This window comes from Hoplias malabaricus, chromosome 14 (genome assembly GCF_029633855.1).
Source record: "Hoplias malabaricus isolate fHopMal1 chromosome 14, fHopMal1.hap1, whole genome shotgun sequence".
NCBI lineage: Eukaryota > Metazoa > Chordata > Actinopteri > Characiformes > Erythrinidae > Hoplias > Hoplias malabaricus.
This window is the reverse complement of record NC_089813.1, coordinates 2,475,085-2,496,224: the sequence shown is the minus strand read 5'-3', so window position 1 is coordinate 2,496,224 and position 21,140 is coordinate 2,475,085. Positions and strand designations below refer to the sequence as shown.

Genomic DNA, 21,140 nt, shown 5'->3' with positions numbered 1-21,140 from the left:
CCGTACTTGTATAATGACAATAAAGTAGAAGTTTAATTGAATCATTCACTCACAACAAGGAAACTGCCATTTTATTTAGGGGCAAACACAATGAATACTGTATTGCCTTATAATTACAAACGTATCCTATTTACAAATGAAATGTTCCACAGTGTAAGTGATGAAATCACCTCTCAAATGGGGTTTAAACCTGAGGAAATACGGTTTTAAAATAAGAAATCCTTAAAATATGAAATTTGGCACCAACTCAAAGTTTTTTTAATTAATAATAGCACTTAATCTACTTATAACTCAAGTGAAAATTCCAGAAAAAACTGCTGGAAATTAAATCTGATGGACACAATGTAAATATAGAAGAACTTGAGAGTGAACAAAACACTGCAAATCACATTGTGAGATAATGTGTGTGTGTGTGTGTGTGTGTGTGTGTGTGTGTGTGTGTGTGTACAGGTGCATCTCAATAAATTAGAATATCACCAAAAGGTTGATTTATTTCAGTAATTCAATTCAAAAAGTGAAACTAATCAATAGATTCAGTACAACACAGTGATCTATTCCCAGTGTTTACTTCTTTAAATATTGATGATTCTGGCTCACAGCTAGTGAAAACCCAAAAGATTATTCTAGAAAATTGGAATAATCAACACAAAACAAGTGCAAATGTGCCTTTAGGTGCCTTTAAATTGTCCCTTAGTCTGGCTCAGGAGGCTCCACAATCACAGGGAAGACTGCTGACTGACAGAGGTCCAGAACGTAGTCACTGACTCCCTCCTGCTGTATCTGAGCACATTAATGGTCAGTGTTCAAAAGCCACCACACAGACACATCCAGGACATGGGCTACAACTGTCGCAGCTCTTGACCGAGAGACAACGGCAGAGTCTCACCTGGACTGAGGAGAAAAAACTGGACTGTGGCTCAGGGTCTGGAGTCTAGTGTGAAGTTTCCACAGTCAGTGATGGTGTGGGGAGCCGTGACGTCTGCAGGTGTTGGTCCACTGTGTTAAATCAAGTCTAAAATCAGCGCAGCTGCACTTCAGGCTTCCCTCTGCTGACGAGCTTTATGTGGATTTCATTTTTCAGCAGGACTTGGCCCCTGTCCACACTGCCACAAGTAACAAGGTAACACTTTAAATTACAGCCCACTAATTACTTGGTAAGTACAGAGTAAGTTAGTAAAGGGCATGATACTAGAATTACATGGTTATTACTGAGTGTCTTACAAACACTTTACAAATAAGGCACATAACTATGTTCCAAATCCATTGTACTTCTCAGCATAATTATAAAATTACAATTGACTTATGACAATTGACAATTGACTTATGATGTCTAGATGTTTGATGTCATTAGACTGTAAAACAGAATAAAGACTATAGAACGTTTATCGAACTGCAGGGTTCAGAGAAAACACACAATCACATCACTGACAGTTTACAGTTAGAGTGTGATTCTCAGTTACAGTTGTTTCCTTTGGTGAGGAAGAAAGTTCCCACAGCGACTCCCAGCAGTCCTCCAGCCAACCCCACTCCACAGAACACAGACGCTCCAACACCGGGGAGAGCAAGATCCACCTCTGTGACACACACACACACACACACACACACACACACACACACAGTTCAGTTGCAGGGAAAATGATTTCTGGCAAAGTAAACATTACAATATCATTACAAATTTAACACTGACTGATAGCAAATTCCTTGCATCTAAAATGGACATTTTAAATTTTAAGCCAGTCTTGAACTCTGATTTTCTTGATACAGAGCAGAAATGCTGCAGCATTAAAGGTGAAACGAAATATTAAATTGAGGCCTCTGGCCTCAGGACATTTTCAACCATTCACACATGGAGCACCAAATCATACTAATTACTGTGAGTAGAGAAGAATTCCAAAGTGAATCAGAATATTTCGTTAACATTAGTATTAGTGACTGTAGAATATCTTCACATGCAGCACACAGTGCTGAGGGTCACTAACATGTAATAATCTGAGTCTGCTCTACTGAAACTTCCTTCAACTGAGGTGGATTTAACACACACTTTGTTACACACACACACACACACAAAATCTTTAAAATAGACAAAAATAGATAAAGAAAAAAAGTATGTTTCCCATTTAAAATAAACTTTTGCAATTTGAGCCAAATCACTCTGGAGTGAATTTTGTGTCAAAAGTTCTATAAAAAATAAAAATAAATCTGAAATCACAATTCCTAGAATCAAGAGCAGAAAGTATATATTGTGAACGCAAAACAGAAATAATATATCAAAAGTATATTTTAATAAGACCTTTTTGCTCTTTGCAGTTATTTGATACTGATTTTTGTTTGTATTTTGCCAGTCTTTGCTTTCATTGTTTAGGTTTTTTTAATTGAAGGCTGGCTGGGTGGGTGTGGCTAGGTCCCAGAAGCGGGTTCAGTGTGCCCATCAGTGACCAATGGAGATTCAAGGTAAACGCCTTCCTCTAAAACCCTCCCACATGTGAAATTTGTTTCAGAATCCAGAAGCAAAAAAATTAAACAGAAGCAAAGAGGAAAATTAAAAAAATATATAAACAATGAAAGCTAAATCTGGGCAAATACAAACGAAAATCAGAGCAAAGAGCAAAAAGGTAACCAAGTATCTTTTAAATATACTGCATTCACAACATATACTTTCTGCTCTTGATTCTAGGAATTGTGATTTCAGATTTATATTTGTTTTTATAGAACTTTTGACACAAAATTCTCTCCATAAATCACAGTCCCGTCCCAGCTTTATTCCCAGGTCCGGTCTGTGGTCCGTTTCAACACCTGGCTATGGGCACCATCACTGAAATCCACTAACAGACACAGGTTAATAATCAGGTGTAACTCTCACCCCATGTTTTGGTCAGTGCTCTGTCCAGGGCTGTGTGCTGCACACTGCAGGAGTAGATGTCCCCCTCCTCTGGAGTGAAGCTCAGGGTAGAGACCAGTTTAAAGGTGCTATCTTCAGTGTTAATGTAATATCTGCTGAGACTGGCTTCATCCGTCACATTCACATTGTTCCTGGTCCAGGACACTTCCACATGTGGAGGGTAGAATCCAGTGATGTAACAGATGAGGGTGTTTTTAGAGCCCAGCTGTACACTGCTCTTGGTGTAGACTGAACTCTGAGGGGCAACTAGGAGTAAAGTTATTCAAATTTATGGAAGTTTAGAATTCCAAATGAGTTAAAATTAAAACAAGTTCAATAAAATATAGGCAAAATAAAGAATACATCATGATTGTATTTCAAATAATAATTTGTAATATAATTTGCATTTGGGGGGATACACAGTGGAGCAGCAGGTAGTGTCTCTGTCACTGCTCCAGGGTCCTGGAGTACGGTGGGGGACCTGAGGAGTGTGGTGTGTTCTCTCGCTTATGTAAGCAGTTACAATGAATGAATGAATAATTGAATATTTTGCATTCATCAAAATTATTTATTTATAAATTATAGGTAGGAATCATATGAAAGCTATAACTCTCTTCATTTAAAGTAAATAACCTTTGCAAATTGAAACATTTAAAGAATATTTTATGTAAAAATATTAATAATTAATCAATATCAAATATGAACATTAAAATTTTTATATAAAATATTTTAATATGATTTTAAAATCCCAAGATAAGAATACAGCGAAATCTCAGGTTTAAAATAAGCTTTACTTTAATATACGTAAATATATCTGTTTATTTACAGCTTACATACACAAGGTACACATTATTTTAACAACAAATAAATTATCATTTTACTTAAAGGAACGCGAAGATTTGTTGGAATTGATTGATTGATTTTTTTTTTTTTTGGCGTAATTAATTTTTACCACATTGTCCTGAAACCAAGGGCGACAGGAGGTGTGGGGTAGTTTCCACCCTCCTCCAATTGTTACATAATGAAGTTTCTGCAGTGCTGAGCCTGTAGTAGCACCGACAGAGTGTCTGTTCTCTCTGTTACAGCATCACAATGATTCAGAAGATGTAATTTTATTATTAAAATATTATGTGTTCCTTAAAACCTTAAAAAAACTGTAAAATACAACTAACAGACATCTATTACATTTTTCCCGTTACACATTACATATTTAAAATAGTGTTTGTTTAGACAGATTTGTTAAGCATTACACACTCATTGTGTGTTGCAGTCGTGCTCATGTCTCACCTTTTGGTATTGGGGGTTTTTTATTAGCTTTTATACTTTTACCCAAGTTGCCTCTGCAGACTTCTATATCATTAACAGCCAGCTCATAGGTTCCTTCTGCAAAGGAGAACGGATCTGCGAACTGCGGCAGAATCATCACTCCTTTCTCCAAACTGAAGTCAGCGTGCCACATTTCTTCTCCATCGAGTCCAAAGATCACCTCTCCCTCTGAGTCTGAGCAGAGCTTTAATCCAAGATCCCGGTGTTTCACTGGAGAGAGAGAGAGAGAGAGGGTCAAATCTGACCATGTTTTTCGTAAATACTGTATAACCACTGTACTATATTTTATTCAATTACATAGTCATCTGGAGTGAAAGCATCTTATCGGTTTAAGGTCTAAAAGACAGTCTCATCCTCATTACATTGCCATAGTTCACGTATATGTCCAGATTTTTATGCATAAAAAATTACTTCGTCAAGTCAGTCAGCGTTATTTTCATCGCAGATGTGCTAAAATAAAGACCTTAAAACAGAGCTGAAAATTCCCAGAGTTTCTGCCGCACAACAAGCCCCTGCAGGAGGGACTGAGACTATGGGAAGCCGAACACCAAGGTCGTGCAGTGTTGACATCATTCACAGTTGTTACTGTAATGGGTTATTGCTAATTTTTGCTAGGCATTTGTAAAGGCATTTTTATCTAAGAAACAAACACAGCAAATGCTTGTGAGAATAGGTTTTTGGCCAAATGTTTGCAGATACACCATAGCAGCCAACTTGTAAAACCTTAGCAATTACATTCATTCATTCATTCATTCATTCATTATCTGTAACCGCTTATCCAATTTAGGGTCGTGGGGGGTCCAGAGCCCACCTGGAATCATTGGGCGCAAGGCGGGAATACACCCTGGAGGGGGCGCCAGTCCTTCACAGGGCAACACACACACACACATTCACTCACACCTACGGACACTTTTGAGTCGCCAATCCACCTGCAACGTGTGTTTTTGGACTGTGGGAGGAAACCGGAGCACCCGGAGGAAACCCACGTGGACACGGGGAGAACACACCAACTCCTCACAGACAGTCACCCGGAGGAAACCCATGCAGACACAGGGAGAACACACCAACTCCTCACAGACAGTCACCCGGAGCGGGAATCGAACCCACAACCTCCAGGTCCCTGGAGCTGTGTGACTGCGACTACCTGCTGCGCCACCGTGCCGCCCTAGCAATTACATACCAATGCCTTTATAAATGGCAAGCAAAAATTAGCAATAACCCATTACAGCAACAACTGTGAAAGATGTCAGTGCTGGTTTATTTTTGTCACGCCCTCGTCCTGTCAGGTTTGTTGTCCCCGCCATGTGCTTTATCTGCACATGGCTTTGTTTGTTATTGTCCTTGTCTCCGCCCTTGTCCCGCCTTTGTTCCGCCTCCTCGTCTGTCATTTGTTAACCTGCCCCCTCATTATCCGTTTCAGGTGTTTCTCGTTTGTTGTTATATTTAAGCCCCCTTGTCTCACGTTTTGTTTGTCGAACATTTCTCCGTTGTCCTATGTTAAGTTGGTCATGTTATCTGTCTGTCTCCGTAGTTTCCCCCGTCATCGTTTCGTTCCCCAGTCTAGTCTGTCTCTGTGATAGTTTCGTTTCATTTCGTGTTGTGTTGTTTCTACTGTAACCTGTCTTTGTTTTGTCATATCTTTTGTTAAATTAAACTGTCCATGTTTTAGCAAGTGCGTCCGCCTCCGTCAGTCCACCTCGTGTCCGTGACAATTTTGTATTGCCTTAATATTATCATCCCTGAAAAAGATGTCCATTGGTTTTTTGTGCTGTGTCATAAACAAGGCTGAGACTGCAGAGAAATACTCTGACATACTTGTCTTTTTTTGGATAAGTGTGTCTGTAAAGGGCCATTGTGGACCTAGGACACTGTCCAAAACAAGTAGCAACACGTCTATCTTTCTGGGAATGTCTGCTCTGGTTTTCTTTAAATGTATTCTATAGATACACCAACCTTTTACATAAACCTACCGTATGTACACCTCTGGCACAAGTTATGTCTCTCACGAGTGAAGTCAGACAATTTACTTAATTTTTACATTGTAAGTCATTTTTTTGGATTGTAACTTTTGTTGTTTTGTGTATATATTTACAGAAATATTCTGCCAAATATTGAGAGTTGGTCAATAAAAATATTTAAAAGAACTGTTAAAAAAGCTACTCAAATTATTGCCTACCCCCCATTACTTCATTCAAACAGCTACATGTTCTTTCAGAGCAATTTCATTAAACATTCAAAAGCAATTGAAATTTATTCTCAAAAATGCAACACCATGGGCCAGCAATGGTTAAATTGACCAAAATAAGAGGTGTAGTATGTCATGTGGGTGGCACTTGATCAAATACAACTTGTTTTGCAATGAAAATTCCAAAGGTTCAGAAACTATTGAAATTTATAATGAAAAATGTATCACCATGGGCAAGTAATGGTTAAATTGACCAATATAAGAGGTGTAGTATGTCATGTCGGTTACACTTGATCAAATACAACTTGTTTAGAAACAATATTATCAAAGGTTTAAATGCTATTGAAATTTATTCTCAAAAACACAACACTATGGGCCAGTAATGGCTAAATTGGTCAACGTAAGAGATGTAGTGTGCCATGTGCGTGATTCGTCACCTTCATTTTTACTGTGTAGTGTAGTTTGTAAACGGTCCCTTAGCTGAGATGGCGGCAGCCCATAAAAAACAATATATTTCGTTTTTTTTTTTTATTTACAATGAGTTGTAGCTGTTTGTCTTGGATCCCAAAAACAATACTTTACAAGTATTAATTCATTTACATGCACTGTTTGAGAGCGATTGAAGACAGAAATCTGAATATGCGAATATGAAACCAAGTTTACTGGAGAGGTTTACTTTGGATATTCAGCAGATATTCAGGTTGCGCCCCTCCCCCTGCTCACAAGCAACGTCCTAAAATTTCTGAAACTTCATTTTCTTAATCGTCGAGGATCAGAGAACAAACTACAGTTATTATATTCTGCCAAAATATCACATCTTGCCATTCCGCGGAGTACATTTACTGAAAATAGCCAGAGTGGCTGCAGCGGGGACTGTCGGCAAAGTGCGGAACCTATTTAAAAACGTAAACCATGCACATAGATTATCAGCGAGCTAGTAATACTTATAAAGACTTAAAACATAACGTACAACAAATGAGAGGTACACACCAATATCCAACTTTAACAACCTTCTGAATTTTATTTATTTATACATATAAATATTTAGTTTTAAGCAATTTACACATTGTAAACATATACATTTAGTTCATTTATAGCAAATAAACTGTTACTGTGAAGCATCCATATTACTGAAAAAAATGTGGTTCACAGGGACATACCTTACTAAAATACTACAAATTTTATTTTGTAAAATGTGTCTCTGTTCAATTTAAATGATTTTTTCTTCATGAAATTAATTGATAGTCTCAGACATTCATATGGCATACAGATCTAAAACCAGTTGTAGTCTACAGAGACACATCTGACCAACATACTACAGTCGTTATTTTTTTTTTAAATATTTTGTACTACAACCTTTCTTTTTTTTAAATATATCTTAGCTAAATTTTTCATATATTTTTTCAAGTTACAAATCACTACTGCGAGACATCCGTATGATATACAGATCTAAAAACAATTGTAGTCTATAGAGACACATCTGATCAACATACTACAGTCATTAGTTTTTTAAAATATTTTGTACTACAACCTTTCTTTTTTTTAAATATATCTTAGCTAAATTTTTCATATATTTTTTCAAGTTACAAATTGCTACTGCGAGACATCTGTATGATATACAGATCTAAAAACAGTTGTAGTTTACAGAGACACATCTGACCAACATACTACAAGCTTTACTTTGTATATTTCTGTTAAATTTAAATACATTTTCTGTTAAACAATTCACTACTGTAATAGATCCGTATGATTTGCAGATCTGAAATTACTTGTAAACTACAGAGACACATCTGAAGAAACAGTACAACCTTCGGTTTGTAAAAATACTGAAATGTGTTTTAATGAAAGTTCTTAATGTGAGAAATTTCTATTGTAAGACATTAGCATAGCATACAGATCCTAAATCAGTTGTAGTGTACAGCAACATATCTGGCAAGCAGACTATAACGTTTGGTTGGTAAAAAAAATAATTTCAGAATTTTAATAAATTATTAAAGAATTTAGATCTCTCAAGTTCAGCACTTCATGATTTACTCAACTCAGACGGGGTGAACATTTTTATGTCCATCCTCAATTTGCCATGTACTCTCCTCCTCCGGGGATCCCACTGTCCTGCTCAGCCTCTGCCACTTGCCAGCCCTTGAATTAATTAGTTATTCCCGTGCACTAATTATTGATTTGCTCACTCGCATTAACTAAAACAAATTACTAATTCGTTCACTTGAATTAACTAAAGTGCACACGAATTGCAATTCATTCACTCGAATTATTGTTATTTTTTTACCCACGTCCCCTCCAGGGCTCGGTGATGTGCTGATAAACAACTAAAGAAACAAAAGTCATTGACAGAGTGATAGCTTTCCAACAGTGGAGGGCATCACAAGTGATGCAGAGGTAATTATATAATTTATTATCAGTTTATCATTTTGTGATTTGTGTGTGTGTGTGTGTGTGTGTAAAACTTGCCATTAGCCAAAATAGCTGCTTCTTTGTAACTATCTCTCTTTGTTTCTCATTAGTAATCTGCACTGTTTGAGCGAGTGTTGGTTGTTCCTATTTATGTGTGACAAAGATTATTCTCTCTGCAGTAAGTAAGTAAATCTGTCTCATCAGACTGAAATATTACCACCTTTGAATCTGTAGCACTGATTTTGTTTTGCACTGAAATTATGCTTCTGAATTTTGCTTCAGATTTCCACCTCTGAATAGTTTGCTGTGCAATTCTGCATCTGAATATAATTTCTCTTGAATTGAACTCGTGAATTTTCAAGAACAAGTTTTCACTGTTATTATTCAAGCTCAAAAAAATTCAAACAATATATTTCGAAATTGCTCAAATTTGACAGACGAACTTCAGACGCCAAAATACAAGTAAAAAAAAATGGCAATCTCTTTATCTTCAGGACATCAATATTCTGTTATATTGTGTCTTTAGTGAGACTTTCAGATTTTTGAGACACTTTGAAAATAAAGAGATAATATTCGCGGAAGGAAGCTAAATGTGTAGTTTTTCCACAGTGTGGAAGTTGTGTTCGTATTTTGTCACCTAGCGGAGACAGAATGCAATTAGTGCAGCATTTAAGGTGAAAGAGAAAATCCAAATGAATCGATTACTCTTCGTCCCGGATGTGTATCTGAATTTTGTAACTTGTATTTTGGGATCTGAATTTCGTCTGTCGAATTTGAGCAACTTCATTGTTTTGTAAATACAAGATATTTTAGAAGATGATGCCTGCAGCACACACTAATCAACTAATCACACTAAAATCAGGGACAACATTAGAGAGAGAAGTTTATAGAAACTATGTCAACTGTTTTGAAGTGTTATACTATAAGCAGGTGAATATGAAATGTATAAAATTTAAGCTTTCAGCTTGTTTTCATGTTAATGATGAAAAGGACCATCCAGACCTTAGAGGTGCAGCATCTCTCACAGTGGGGGAGGGGGATCAGTGACCATGGCATGGGTGACTGATAAGTGAGAATTTTCCACTGATGTGGAGGCAAACATTAGGTGTTTAGAGAGACATATGCTGCTATCTAGACAATGTCTTATCCTGGTAAGTCCAGGGTTATTTCAGCAGGAAAAAGCCAGGCTTCGCTACAGAAACTCGTCTGTGTAAACACAGAATGTTGTGCAGGACTGACCTGTCTGTGATTTAGATCTGTCTCCTGTGGTCATCATGAAAACAAGAATCAGGAAACACAGCCACTGACTGTTGAGCAGCTGACGTCTTGTATGAAGTGAGAATGAGCCAAAAGGAGACTTCAGATAGAGAAACTTTAAAATAGGAATCCCCAATTCCCAAATGATTAAACAGTGTAATAAAAAGGAAAGGTGAGGTAACACAGTGCTAAACTCACCTCAGTCTCAACTTTCTGGAGTGTGTTTCAGGCTTCAAATTTTAAATGATTTAAAGTTTTATCGACAAGCTGAGCGGACCAGAGAACTGGGCAATGTGGAAGTTTCAGATGGAGCATTTGCTGAAAGCTTAAGGACTATGGGGTATGCTAAATGAGACGGATGTGCTAACTCCGGGTGCTAGGGCACAAGAGTTTGGGAGACGTAGAGAAATGGCATTTTCCATGTTAGTGCTGAATGTGAGTACACCACAGCTGTATTTGATAACAAGTTGCCAAACTCTAACAGAGGCTTGGGACATGCTAAAAGGGCATTTTGAGAGAGACACTTTAGCAAATAAACTGTTCCTGAAGAAGAAGTATTTCAGATACAAAATGAATGAAAAAGAAAATTTAAATGATCATTTGAAACGAATGAAGGAACTGACTGATCAGCTAAACGCAATAGGCGAAGGCTATTTTTGGCTAAATTGACGAAGAAGATCAGATCGTAACACTCCTGGGTAGCTTACCACCAAGCTATGCAACAATTGTTACTGCTTTGGAAACAAAGACGGACAATCTGACACTGCAGTTTGTTGAGCAAGCATTAATAAATGAAGAGCAAAAGAGAATCAATGCGAATGACTACAGTTCAGCTGCATCAGGTAGTGCATCAGCCATGTCAACACAAGTTCACAGAGGAATGCAGGGTGATTCAAAGCCAGTGGGAGCTGAAAAACAGAGCTCATTGAGATGTTACAAGTGTGGAAAAGAAGGACATATAAAGCATAACTGTCCAAGCTGAAAAAAACGAATCAAAAATCACAAAGCCAAAAGTGTGATCTGTGAAAATGAAGAAGACTCCTCTGAAAATACTTTTGTTGCTAAAAATTCAAATCCCAATGAAGGACCAAGACAAAGTGAGTGGTTGATCGATTCTGGAGCATCAAAACACATGACTTATGATAAAGACATTACCAAGACTACCAGCAGTTCTCAAAAACACAGACTGTAAAACTGGGTGATGGAAGAGTTGTTGAACTCAGGGTTTTGGCATTGTTAAACTGAATATAGTCTTCAAAGTCAGTAATGCTAAACGAGCCACTATGTATGATGTGATGTATGTTCCAAAGTTGTCTGGAAATCTTTTTTCAGTGAGAGCTGCTTCAAGAAAAGGGAATACAGTGCAATTCAAAGAGACTCGCTGCTACATACATGGCAAGGATGGAACTCTTTGAGGAATGGGAACATAATGATCTGATGGGCTTTACCAGTTGGATGTTGAAGGAGCTTTACCTGTCTGTTATAGTGCATCAAGTGCATCAGTAACAGCTAATCTGTGGCATCAGCGCTTGGGTCACACTACCAAGTTAAAAGAACTAGAAGGTCTGGTGAATGGAGTGAAATTCTCTGCAGACAAAGAGCTCTCCTTCTGCGAAGCCTGTGTGGAGGGCAAGCTGATGAGACAGTCATGTAAGTCAGTGGGAGAAATACGTTCAAAACGTAAACTGCAACTGATCCATAGTGATGTCTGTGGACCCATGCAAACTGAGTCAATAGGTGGAACAAAATACTTTGTAACTTTCATTGATGACTTCTCTCACTGCTGTAAGGTTTACTTCATGAAACAAAAAAGTGAAGTCTTAAGCAAGTTCAAGGAATTTGAGAAAACATTCTCTAATGAGTGTGGATAGTTGCAAGACTAAGATCAGATAATGGTGGGGAGTATATTTCAAGGGAGTTTCAAGAATATTTGAAGGCTCAAGGTATCCACCATGGGATGTATGTACTTCATACACCTCAACAAAATGGAGTTGCAGAAAGAAAAAACAAGCAGCTAGAAGCATGTTGTCACATGCTAAGCTACTGAAGATGTACTGGGCTGAAGCAGTAGCAACAGCAGCCTACATACAACACAGGTTGCCCACATCTGTTCTGAAGCAAGAGACACTCTATCAACGATGGTATGAAAAAAAACCTGACATGAGTCACATGACAGTGTTTGGTTGTGTTGCTGTACATGTTCCAGATGTTGAATGACGAAAACTAGACAAGAAAGCAGTAAAGCTCAGGTTTGTGGGATATGCAAACAATTCAAAAGGTTACCGTCTGTTTGATGAAGAGAAGAGAAAAATTCTGATTCGAAAGGATGTCATCTTTAATGAGTCAGACTTTGATTGGAAACGTGAGGTGGACACTTCCTGCCAAGAGAGAGAGGTGACTACCATCACAGAAGGAAAGGAAACAGCTGATGATGATGTCACTCTTGATGAGACTGTTAAAAGAGAAAGCAGAATCAGAAGGGCACCAAAAAGATATGGATATGAGTTTGCAGATATGGTGACTACTGATCATTGTATCAATGTGTGTTCCATCACAGAACCAAACACACTGGCAGAAGCATTAAAGAGTCCAAATGCAAAAGAATGGCAAGAAGCGGCTGATTTGGAATACAAGTCACTGCTAGAAAACATGAATGAGTTAAAGATGGCTCTCCATGAGTGCTACAAAATGAAGGACTTGGGTGAGCTGTTCTATATCCTGCGCATCTCAGTTGTTCAAGACAAAGCAGAAAACTGCATCCTTCTTCAGAAGCAATACATTGAAACCATTCTTCAGAAGTATGGGATGGATATAGCAAATCCTGTTGCAACCCCTGCTGACATCAGTGTAAAGCTGAAAAAGAATGATGGTGTCAGTAATCCTGTCAATCCAAGTACTTACCAGTCCATGGTGGGAAGTCTGCTGTATGTGGCGATGACAACAAGACCAGACATATCACAAGCAGTGAGTACAGTTCAATCAAAGTTCATTGCAAACCTAAATACTGCACATCTGACTTCTGTAAAGAGGATAAAGGGCACACTTAACCTTGCTCTGAAGTATGATCAAGATCAGGATGTCCGGCGTTCAACAGGCAACATATTTCTACTGAGTGGAGGAGCAGTGAGCTGGCTAAGCAAGAAACAAGCAACGGTTGCACTTTCAACTGCAGAAGCTGAGTATGTTGCTCTCAGTCAAACAGGGTACCTGGCTGAGAAGATTACTGAGTGATCTTGGTATGGTCACAACACCTACAGTGAATCTGGAGGACAATCAAGGAGCTATTGCAATTGCAAAGATTCCAGTGAACCATTCAAGAACCAAGCAGACATTCGTTATCATTACATTCGTGAATGTGTGCAGAATGATGAAGTAAAGTTGGAATACTGTCCAACAGATGACATGAAGGCAGATATCTTGACAAAAATTTGAGTATCTTAGGAGAGAGATTGGACTTTTTCCAGTGTAAGTCTGTGATAGAATGTCCTGCTATTTAGTTGTGTTATAAAATGGGCAACTCTTTTTAAATATAGCAAGACAACAAAAGCTATAGGCGCCACCTCCTAGGCGCCTTGCGCCCAGTGATTCCAGGTAGGCTCTGGACCCACCGCAACCCTGAACTGGATAAAGGTTACAGATAATGAATGAATGAATGAACAAAAGCTATAAACAGGAAAGGAAAAATAAGTTAGTGTTTGTGCACATTGAGTTAAATTTATTATTGCAGCATTACCTCGTGTCTTACAACCATTGTAAAAAAAATAAGTGAGAGTGTTGAAATATGAAGCAGTGATTTGTTAAATGGTTAATAGAGAAGCTGTTATGCTGCCATCTACTGTGTCTGCTGAGTACTACAGTTGTTCTGTTAAGGCTGAAAAAATTTCCGCTTTCAACATTAAAGAGTAAATACTAAGTTACTTTCTGCAATCAAGGTGTTTGGTGAAAACATAATTCTGTTAATTCTGCTTTAAGAGAATTAACACATCTCAGAGTCTTGATTTTGCTGTGTTTTATAAAAATGTCTGAACTTTTCTGGAAAAGGGGTCTTCAAAAGGAAGATAGTTCAAATTGTTCCTGTTTCTCTCATCAAACAGAAATCACTAATACATTCTCTGATAGAAAGAATGATAGAGAGGGTATGTGGAAGAGAGAGGGAGAGAGAGAGAGAGAGAGAGAGAGAGAGAGAGAGAGAGAGAGAGAGAGAGAGAGAGAGAGAGAGTAATAAACACTACACTCTATAATAATTATAAATAATTAACCAAATCCAGCTCCTTCTGGTTACACTCAACTACAGTAATAACACAGTAATTACACTGTAACAAACTGTTCATTACTGAAGAGTGAAATATTAATGTTCTCACCTGCAGACACAGTGTAGAGCAGAGCTGCACAGACGAGGATTAAACACAGCTTCATTGTGATCAGCGCAGAGGACACACACTCACACAGGAGAGAGTCCAAACTGAACTCAGTCTCTCTGTGTCTCTCTCTCTAACTCACACAGCTCAGGATCATCAGCCAATAGGAGATTTACTTTCACTCTGACTCTGTCATCTCCGGGTGGTGTTAGTTTTCAGCTTCTGTGAGCCCCACAGTTGCTTTAAACATTAACTCACATGATCATGTTTATATTTCTATACCACGAGCCCTACAATCCCCCCAGTGTTACACTAATAAAGTGCTTTATTTATTTATTATTTACATAATTAATCTGGGCTTTCTGATGGATAGATGCATGTAAATGGTCCAAAGGTGTTTAATAAAATCTATTTTGTTGCTCATTCCAATTTCTACTGAATTTTCTGTGGGTTCAGAGAAGCACTGTGTTTCTGCAGTGACTCTTTGAATGTGTGACTATAGTAGTTTGGTATATTTTATCTTCTGTGCAGGTGTAGTCTGTGTAATATTACAAAAGCTTGCAGTTAAATCAGACCATAAATATTATACTATCATCATCATCATCTTCTTTTTCGCTTTTCCATTTCAGGGTCGCGGTGGCAACCGGGCGAGCAAAGAAGCCCAGACATCTCTGTCCCTCGCAACATCCACCAATTCCTCCTGGGGGATCCCAAGGCATTCCCAGGCCAGCCGGGAGATATAATCCCTCCAGTGTGTCCTGAGTCTACCCCGGGGCCTCCTTCCAGTTGGACGTGCCTGGTATACCTCCAGTGGGAGGCGTCCAGGAGGCATGCTGATCAGACGCCCAAAGCACCTCAACTGACTTCACTCAACGCGAAGGAGCAGCGACTCTACTCCGAGCTCCTCCCTAGTCACTGAGCACCTCACCCAATCACAGAGAGTATGCCCAGCAACCCGTAGGAGAAGGCTCATTTCGGCCGCTTGTTCTTTCGGTCATTACCCAGAGCTCATGACCATAGGTGAGAGTGGGGACGTAGACTGACCGGTAAATTGAGAGCTTTGCTTTATGGCTCAGCTCTCTTCACCACAACGGTGTGGTACAGTGACCACATCACTGCAGACGCTGCACCTATCCTACGGTCAATCTCACTATCCCTCTTCCCATCACTCGTGAACAAGAACCCGAGATACTTGAACTCCTTCACTTGGGGCAGGTTCTCACCTCTTACCTGAAGGGAGCATGCCATCTGTTTCCGGGAGAATACTCTACTAATGAACTTTAAAATATGGTCAGTTTGATGCATGGATGGATCTGTGGGCAGGGATGGGGTTTGGGTTTGTAAAACAGACTGAACTGAAGGACAGTGTGAATAGTAAACACAAAACAAGGAAAACACAGAGAGACAGGTGATTCCCCCTAAAAGTCACATAATTGTTTTTTAAATATTCTTTTTAATTAAAATAAAAGGTTCATATTTTTATTAACAATGGAATGAACAGTGGTGGATACCAATTAATTTAAGCAGTTACAAGTTATTTCTGTGTAATCTTAAGAACACACACAGAGAAGTACAGAGGTGGAAGCCTTTTCATCTTCATCTTCAACTTCATCTTCATCTTCATCTTTATCTGCAGCTGCATCTCTGTAAACAACACTGGCCTGATTCATACAGCATTACACTTCATAGAACATGAATAGATCAACATTCATTCATTCATTCATTGTCTGTAAGCACTTGTCCAGTTCAGGTTCTGGAGCCTACCCACAATCACTGGGCACAAGGCGAGGTCACACCCTGGACGACTGAGCCAGTCTCTTCTCTATTCACTCCTACAAAAGTATATCAGAACAGAGGAAGAGCTGGTATCAGCCGGTCGGTTCTGTAAAGAAGTTCAGATACTTTATATTTTATAATCAATCATCAGAGTTGTACCAGCAAACAACGCATCACTGCTGTTTTAGTTCAAATTCTACCAGAATTTTCTGCAGGGATGTCCACGGCTGAAGTGCCCTCAAGCAGTGCACCCAACCCCCAAAACGTTCCTCAGGCACCAAGGATAACTAACCACTGCTCTGGGTGTGTGTGTGTGTGTGTGTGTGTGTGTTTACTGACCCTAATCACTACTGTGTGTGTGTTCATTGACCCTTATCACTAGTGTGTGTGTGTTCACTGACCCTTATCACTAGTGTGTGTGTGTTCACTGACCCTTATCACTAGTGTGTGTGTGTTCACTGCCATGGATGGGTAAAATGCAGAGGTCAGAATTTGCATAAAACATGTCACTTACTCACTTCATCAGAGTCACTTTAAGAACCCCTGATCTACAGGATTTAATCCCATAGTATTTCCATTACACAGATACTTTCACAGTAGCTGCCAAACAAGCACAAACACAAGCTGAACCAGGTTTCTCTGAAGTAATGAAGCACAATACTATTACTACTACAACTGAATTAAAATAATAATATAATCTATTAAAATGAAATCCTACATATTTAGAAATGAAAGAAGTTCTATTATATTGATTGCTTGTCTGTGACAGTTCCAGGTTTACGTTTATCCAGAAGAAGCAGGAACAGGATCCAGAACCTGAGCCCAGTGAAGCCCAGTGTGTGTTGATGTTTAATGGTGTTACTCGTTATCTGCTTTCTTATGTCATCTAGTGGACAACTGCTAGAATGCCCAACAACATTTTTATTCAAAACTCCTCTGATTTAATTAATTCATAACTCTGTATAAACATACCAAAAAGAGAAGCATTTAAAGAATATATCCCACTAAAGATGTTTAGTTTGTGTCATTTGCCAGTACACATGATATAAACTGTAACACGCAGCAGATTCTCCTGTTTCACTAAAGGATTTAGTCACATCCAGCCTCCCGTCCAATCTCCTCCTGGATACTTTACTGTTTTTGCTCACAATCAAATCAAAATCAAATCAAATTTATTTATATAGCGCTTTTCACAACTGATGTTGTCACAAAGCAGCTTCACAGAATTCCAGTAAGACAAAGATTTGACATGAAATGTAAAAACAAATGTAAAACCCTCAAGTGAGCAAGCCAGGGGCGACAGTGGCAAGGAAAAACTCCCCCAGCTGAGGAAGAAACCTTGGGAGGAACCAAGGCTCACAAGGGGTGACCCATCCTCCTCTGGTCAATCTACTGGTGATGATAGTTATTAGTCCATAAGAACTTCAGTGTAGGGACAGCTTCGAGGCACTTGGTCGTTGCTGGAGCGTGGGCAGCTGGTCTGAAGCGTGGAGGAGGGTCTCGACAGTCATCCATCAGTGTCCAGACAGACAGGTGGGCAGTTGTTTACTCGGAAAGATGTAAAGGGATGGAATTAGTTTTGAACTGTTTTGTGTTTGTAAAGTAGAAAATATGAAAATTTCCAGAGTGTGGCTAATGACTCCGGCAGATATGACTATGACAGCTTCAACTAAAAGGAGAGAACCAGGAGGACACAAAGACACGGGAGCATCCTGAAACACTGGCATCCCTCCGCTCCACCGTCAACAAACCTGAGTGATCGCGAGAAGCGGCGGGACGACAGCACCAGCAACGTCTCAGTTTACTATAATTCCGTGTCCATGGACCCCCCGGATCTGCCGCCTTTATCTATGGGGGAGTATTAGCTACCAAAAGATAAACTAAACAAATGTGTTTTTAGCCTAGATTTGAAGATTGCGACTGTGTCTGAGTCCCGAATATTTTCTGGAAGATCATTCCAGAGTCTGGGGGCTTTATAAGAAAAGGCTCTTCCCCCAGCTGAGGCCTTCTGAATTCTGGGAACAATTAAAAATCCAGTATTCTGAGATCTGAGTGAACGTGGAGGCTCATAATAGGAAATTGTATCTTGAAGATATTCAGGAGCAAGCCCATGTAGAGCTTTATATGTTAATAACAAAATTTTGTAGTCAATGCGGAATTTAACAGGCAGCCAATGAAGTGATGATAAAACTGGGCTGATATGTTCAAATTTTCTAGTTTTAGTGAGGACCCTAGCTGCAGCATTTTGAACTAGTTGAAGTTTTCTTAAATTGCTGCTGGTGCATCCTGACATTAGTGCGTTACAGTAGTCAAGCCTTGAAGTAATAAAGGCATGTACTAATGTTTCTGCGTCCTGAGGGGATAAGGCATTTCTAATCTTAGCAATATTGCGAAGATGTAAAAAAGCTGACCTAGTGATACTACCTATGTGTTGATCGAATGATAAATCCGGGTCAATTATGACACCAAGATTTTTTGCTGCTGAACCAGGTTTAACTGGAAAGTCAGCTAGATTTAAAATTAAATCTGATAATTTATTTCTTGCCACTTTTGGACCCAAAAGCAGGACCTCTGTTTTGTTGCTGTTTAGAAGGAGGAAGTTACGCAACATCCAGCCTTTCACGTCTTTTACACAGTCCTCTATTTTCTTTAATCTGTGTTTGTCATCGGGCTTGGCTGAAATATACAATTGTGTGTCGTCTGCGTAACAGACGACACACAATTGTCCTATAACAACAGTCCTAAAATAGAGCCTTGTGGAATTCCAAATCTTACTTTAGAATAATTTGAATTTAGATTGTTTACTTTTACGAATTGATAACGTTCCGTTAAGTAAGATTTTAACCATAATAGGGCTGTCCCTGTGATTCCAACCATGTTTTCTAACCTTTCTATGAGAATATTGTGGTCTATTGTATCGAAGGCTGCGCTTAGGTCAAGAAGCACCAACAGGGATACGTGGCCTTGATCAGAGGCAAGAAGAAGATCATTTGTTATCTTGACTAGAGCTGTCTCTGTACTATGATGTTGTCTGAATCCAGATTGGAATTTTTCATATATATCATTCTTATGTAGATATGAACTAAGTTGTTGGGCCTTTCTAAGCTCTTTCTAAGATCTTGGACAGAAATGGCAAATTAGAAATAGGCCTATAATTAGACAGTGTACTAGCATCAAGATTTGGTTTCTTGATCATAGGTTTAATAACTGCTAGTTTAAAAGCTTTGGGTACATGGCCCAGACTAAGGGATGAGTTTACTATAGTTAAAAGAGGATCAATAATAGCTGGTAGTACTTCTTTGAGCAACTTTGTGGGAATTGCATCAAGTGTGCAAGTTGTACAGTTTGCGGAGGTGATAATCTTCTCTAGTTCTAATTGTGGGAGTGGGTAAAAGGTTTCAAGTCTTTCTTTTACAGTTATATTATGTTTTATATCATTCACATCGGGTGGCAGCCAGGATGGATTTGATCCTGTGGCTTGAGTTTGTTGTCTAATATTCTCAATTTTATTATTAAAAAAGTCCATAAAATCTTTACTGGTGAGAGTTGCTGGAATTAGTTGTTCAGAACCTGCTTGATTTTTTGTAATTCTAGAAAACACACTAAACAGTGCTCTCGGATTATTTTTATTATTGGAGATCAGCGAGGCCAGATATGCTGAGCAAGCTTTAGTGAGGGCATTTCTATACTCTATAAGGCTGTCCTTCCAGGCAGAATGGAACACTTCAAGCTTGATTGATCGCCATTTCCGTTCTAGTTTTCGTAATGTTTGTTTTAAAGTACGGGTCTTATAATTATACCATGGTGCAAGCTTTTTCTGTCTTATACTTTTATGTTTAAGTGGTGCTACCTTTTCTAAAGTAAATCGACAGGTATTTTCTAGGTAATCAGTTAGTACATCTAGGTCCATTGGGTCTGATGGAGTTGGAACTGGGGTCGATAGTTCTGGTAGGTTTTCTATAAATTGTAGGGCGGTAGATGGTTTTATTATACGCCTTGTAGAATAGCGAGGGTTCTTACATATATTATGGCTAAAACGTAGCTCATATGAAATTAAGTAATGATCGGAGATTGCTGGGGATTGCGGTAAGATATTAATTTTTATCAATGTTAAGACCTAGTGTCAGAACTAAGTCTAAAGTGTGGCTGCAGTAGTGTGTAGGCCCTGTTACATTTTGAGTAATACCAATAGAGTCTAAGATTGAGGTAAATGCCTTTTTTAGTGGGTCACTTTCCTTCTCAAAATGGATATTGAAATCTCCAACAATTATAACTTTATGATTGCACACCGCTAGGTTTGTAGCAAAATCGCTGAATTCTTTCAGAAATTCTAAGTAAGGCCCTGGTGGTCTGTAAATGTTGCATAATAAAAATGCGTCCTTTTTTGTGACCGGATTTGTAATAATAGTGGAGAGAACCTCAAAAGAAAAGAAGGTGTCACATTGTTTAAGACTAATTTCTAGGGTATTTTGGTAAATTACACATACTCCACCTCCTTTGCCTGATATTCTTGGGCTATGTGCATAACTATAGCCTAGGGGGGTGGCTTCATTTAGTGCTAAATATTCATTTGGTCTAACCCACGTTTCCGTGAGACAGAAAACATTGAATTTATGATCACTTATAATATCATTTACGATGAGTGCTTTTGAGTTTAGTGATCTTATGTTGAGTAACCCGAATTTTAGTTCTGAGGTGTTGCTGCTAGGTGTTGTGTATGATTTAATATTGATTAGGTTGCTGAAACAGGCTGATTTTGTTTTTCTACTTTTACATTTAGTTCGGGGGAAAGACACAGTCTCAATACAGTTGAACCTGGGTGACGCCTCAAGACAGTTCGCAGACGGTCGGTTTAGCCTGTCTGTCTGCGGCTTGGTCCCGGCTCTGGATTGTCAGCAGCTATCTACACTACTCTGCTGACTAACTAAAAGACTATGTGCTATGCTGCAAG

The 21,140-nt window shown here is 38.8% G+C and overlaps 1 protein-coding gene across 1 annotated transcript; it reads right to left on the bottom strand.

Moving 5' to 3' along the window:
• Window positions 1–311: 311 nt before the first annotated feature.
• Window positions 312–14,501, bottom strand: LOC136666341 (H-2 class II histocompatibility antigen, A-U alpha chain-like). Its single transcript, XM_066644458.1, has 5 exons — window positions 14,417–14,501; window positions 4,166–4,414; window positions 2,861–3,145; window positions 1,461–1,574; window positions 312–1,103 (listed from the first exon to the last, which is right to left on the bottom strand). The coding sequence occupies exons 1-5, from the start codon at window positions 14,469–14,471 to the stop codon at window positions 1,078–1,080; spliced, it is 729 nt and encodes a 242-aa protein (XP_066500555.1). The 5' UTR covers window positions 14,472–14,501; the 3' UTR covers window positions 312–1,077.
• Window positions 14,502–21,140: the final 6,639 nt, after the last annotated feature.

Bases quoted from the DNA above. Each gene is read 5' to 3' on its own strand.
- LOC136666341 (XM_066644458.1), bottom strand. From the start codon at position 14,471: ATGAAGCTGTGTTTAATCCTCGTCTGTGCAGCTCTGCTCTACACTGTG. The intron at 3,146-4,165 runs GTGAGACATGAG...CTTTACTCCTAG, and splicing joins AAAACCCCCAATACCAAAAG to TTGCCCCTCAGAGTTCAGTC. The intron at 1,104-1,460 runs GTAACTGAGAAT...TACTTGTGGCAG, and splicing joins CCTCACCAAAGGAAACAACT to TGTGGACAGGGGCCAAGTCC.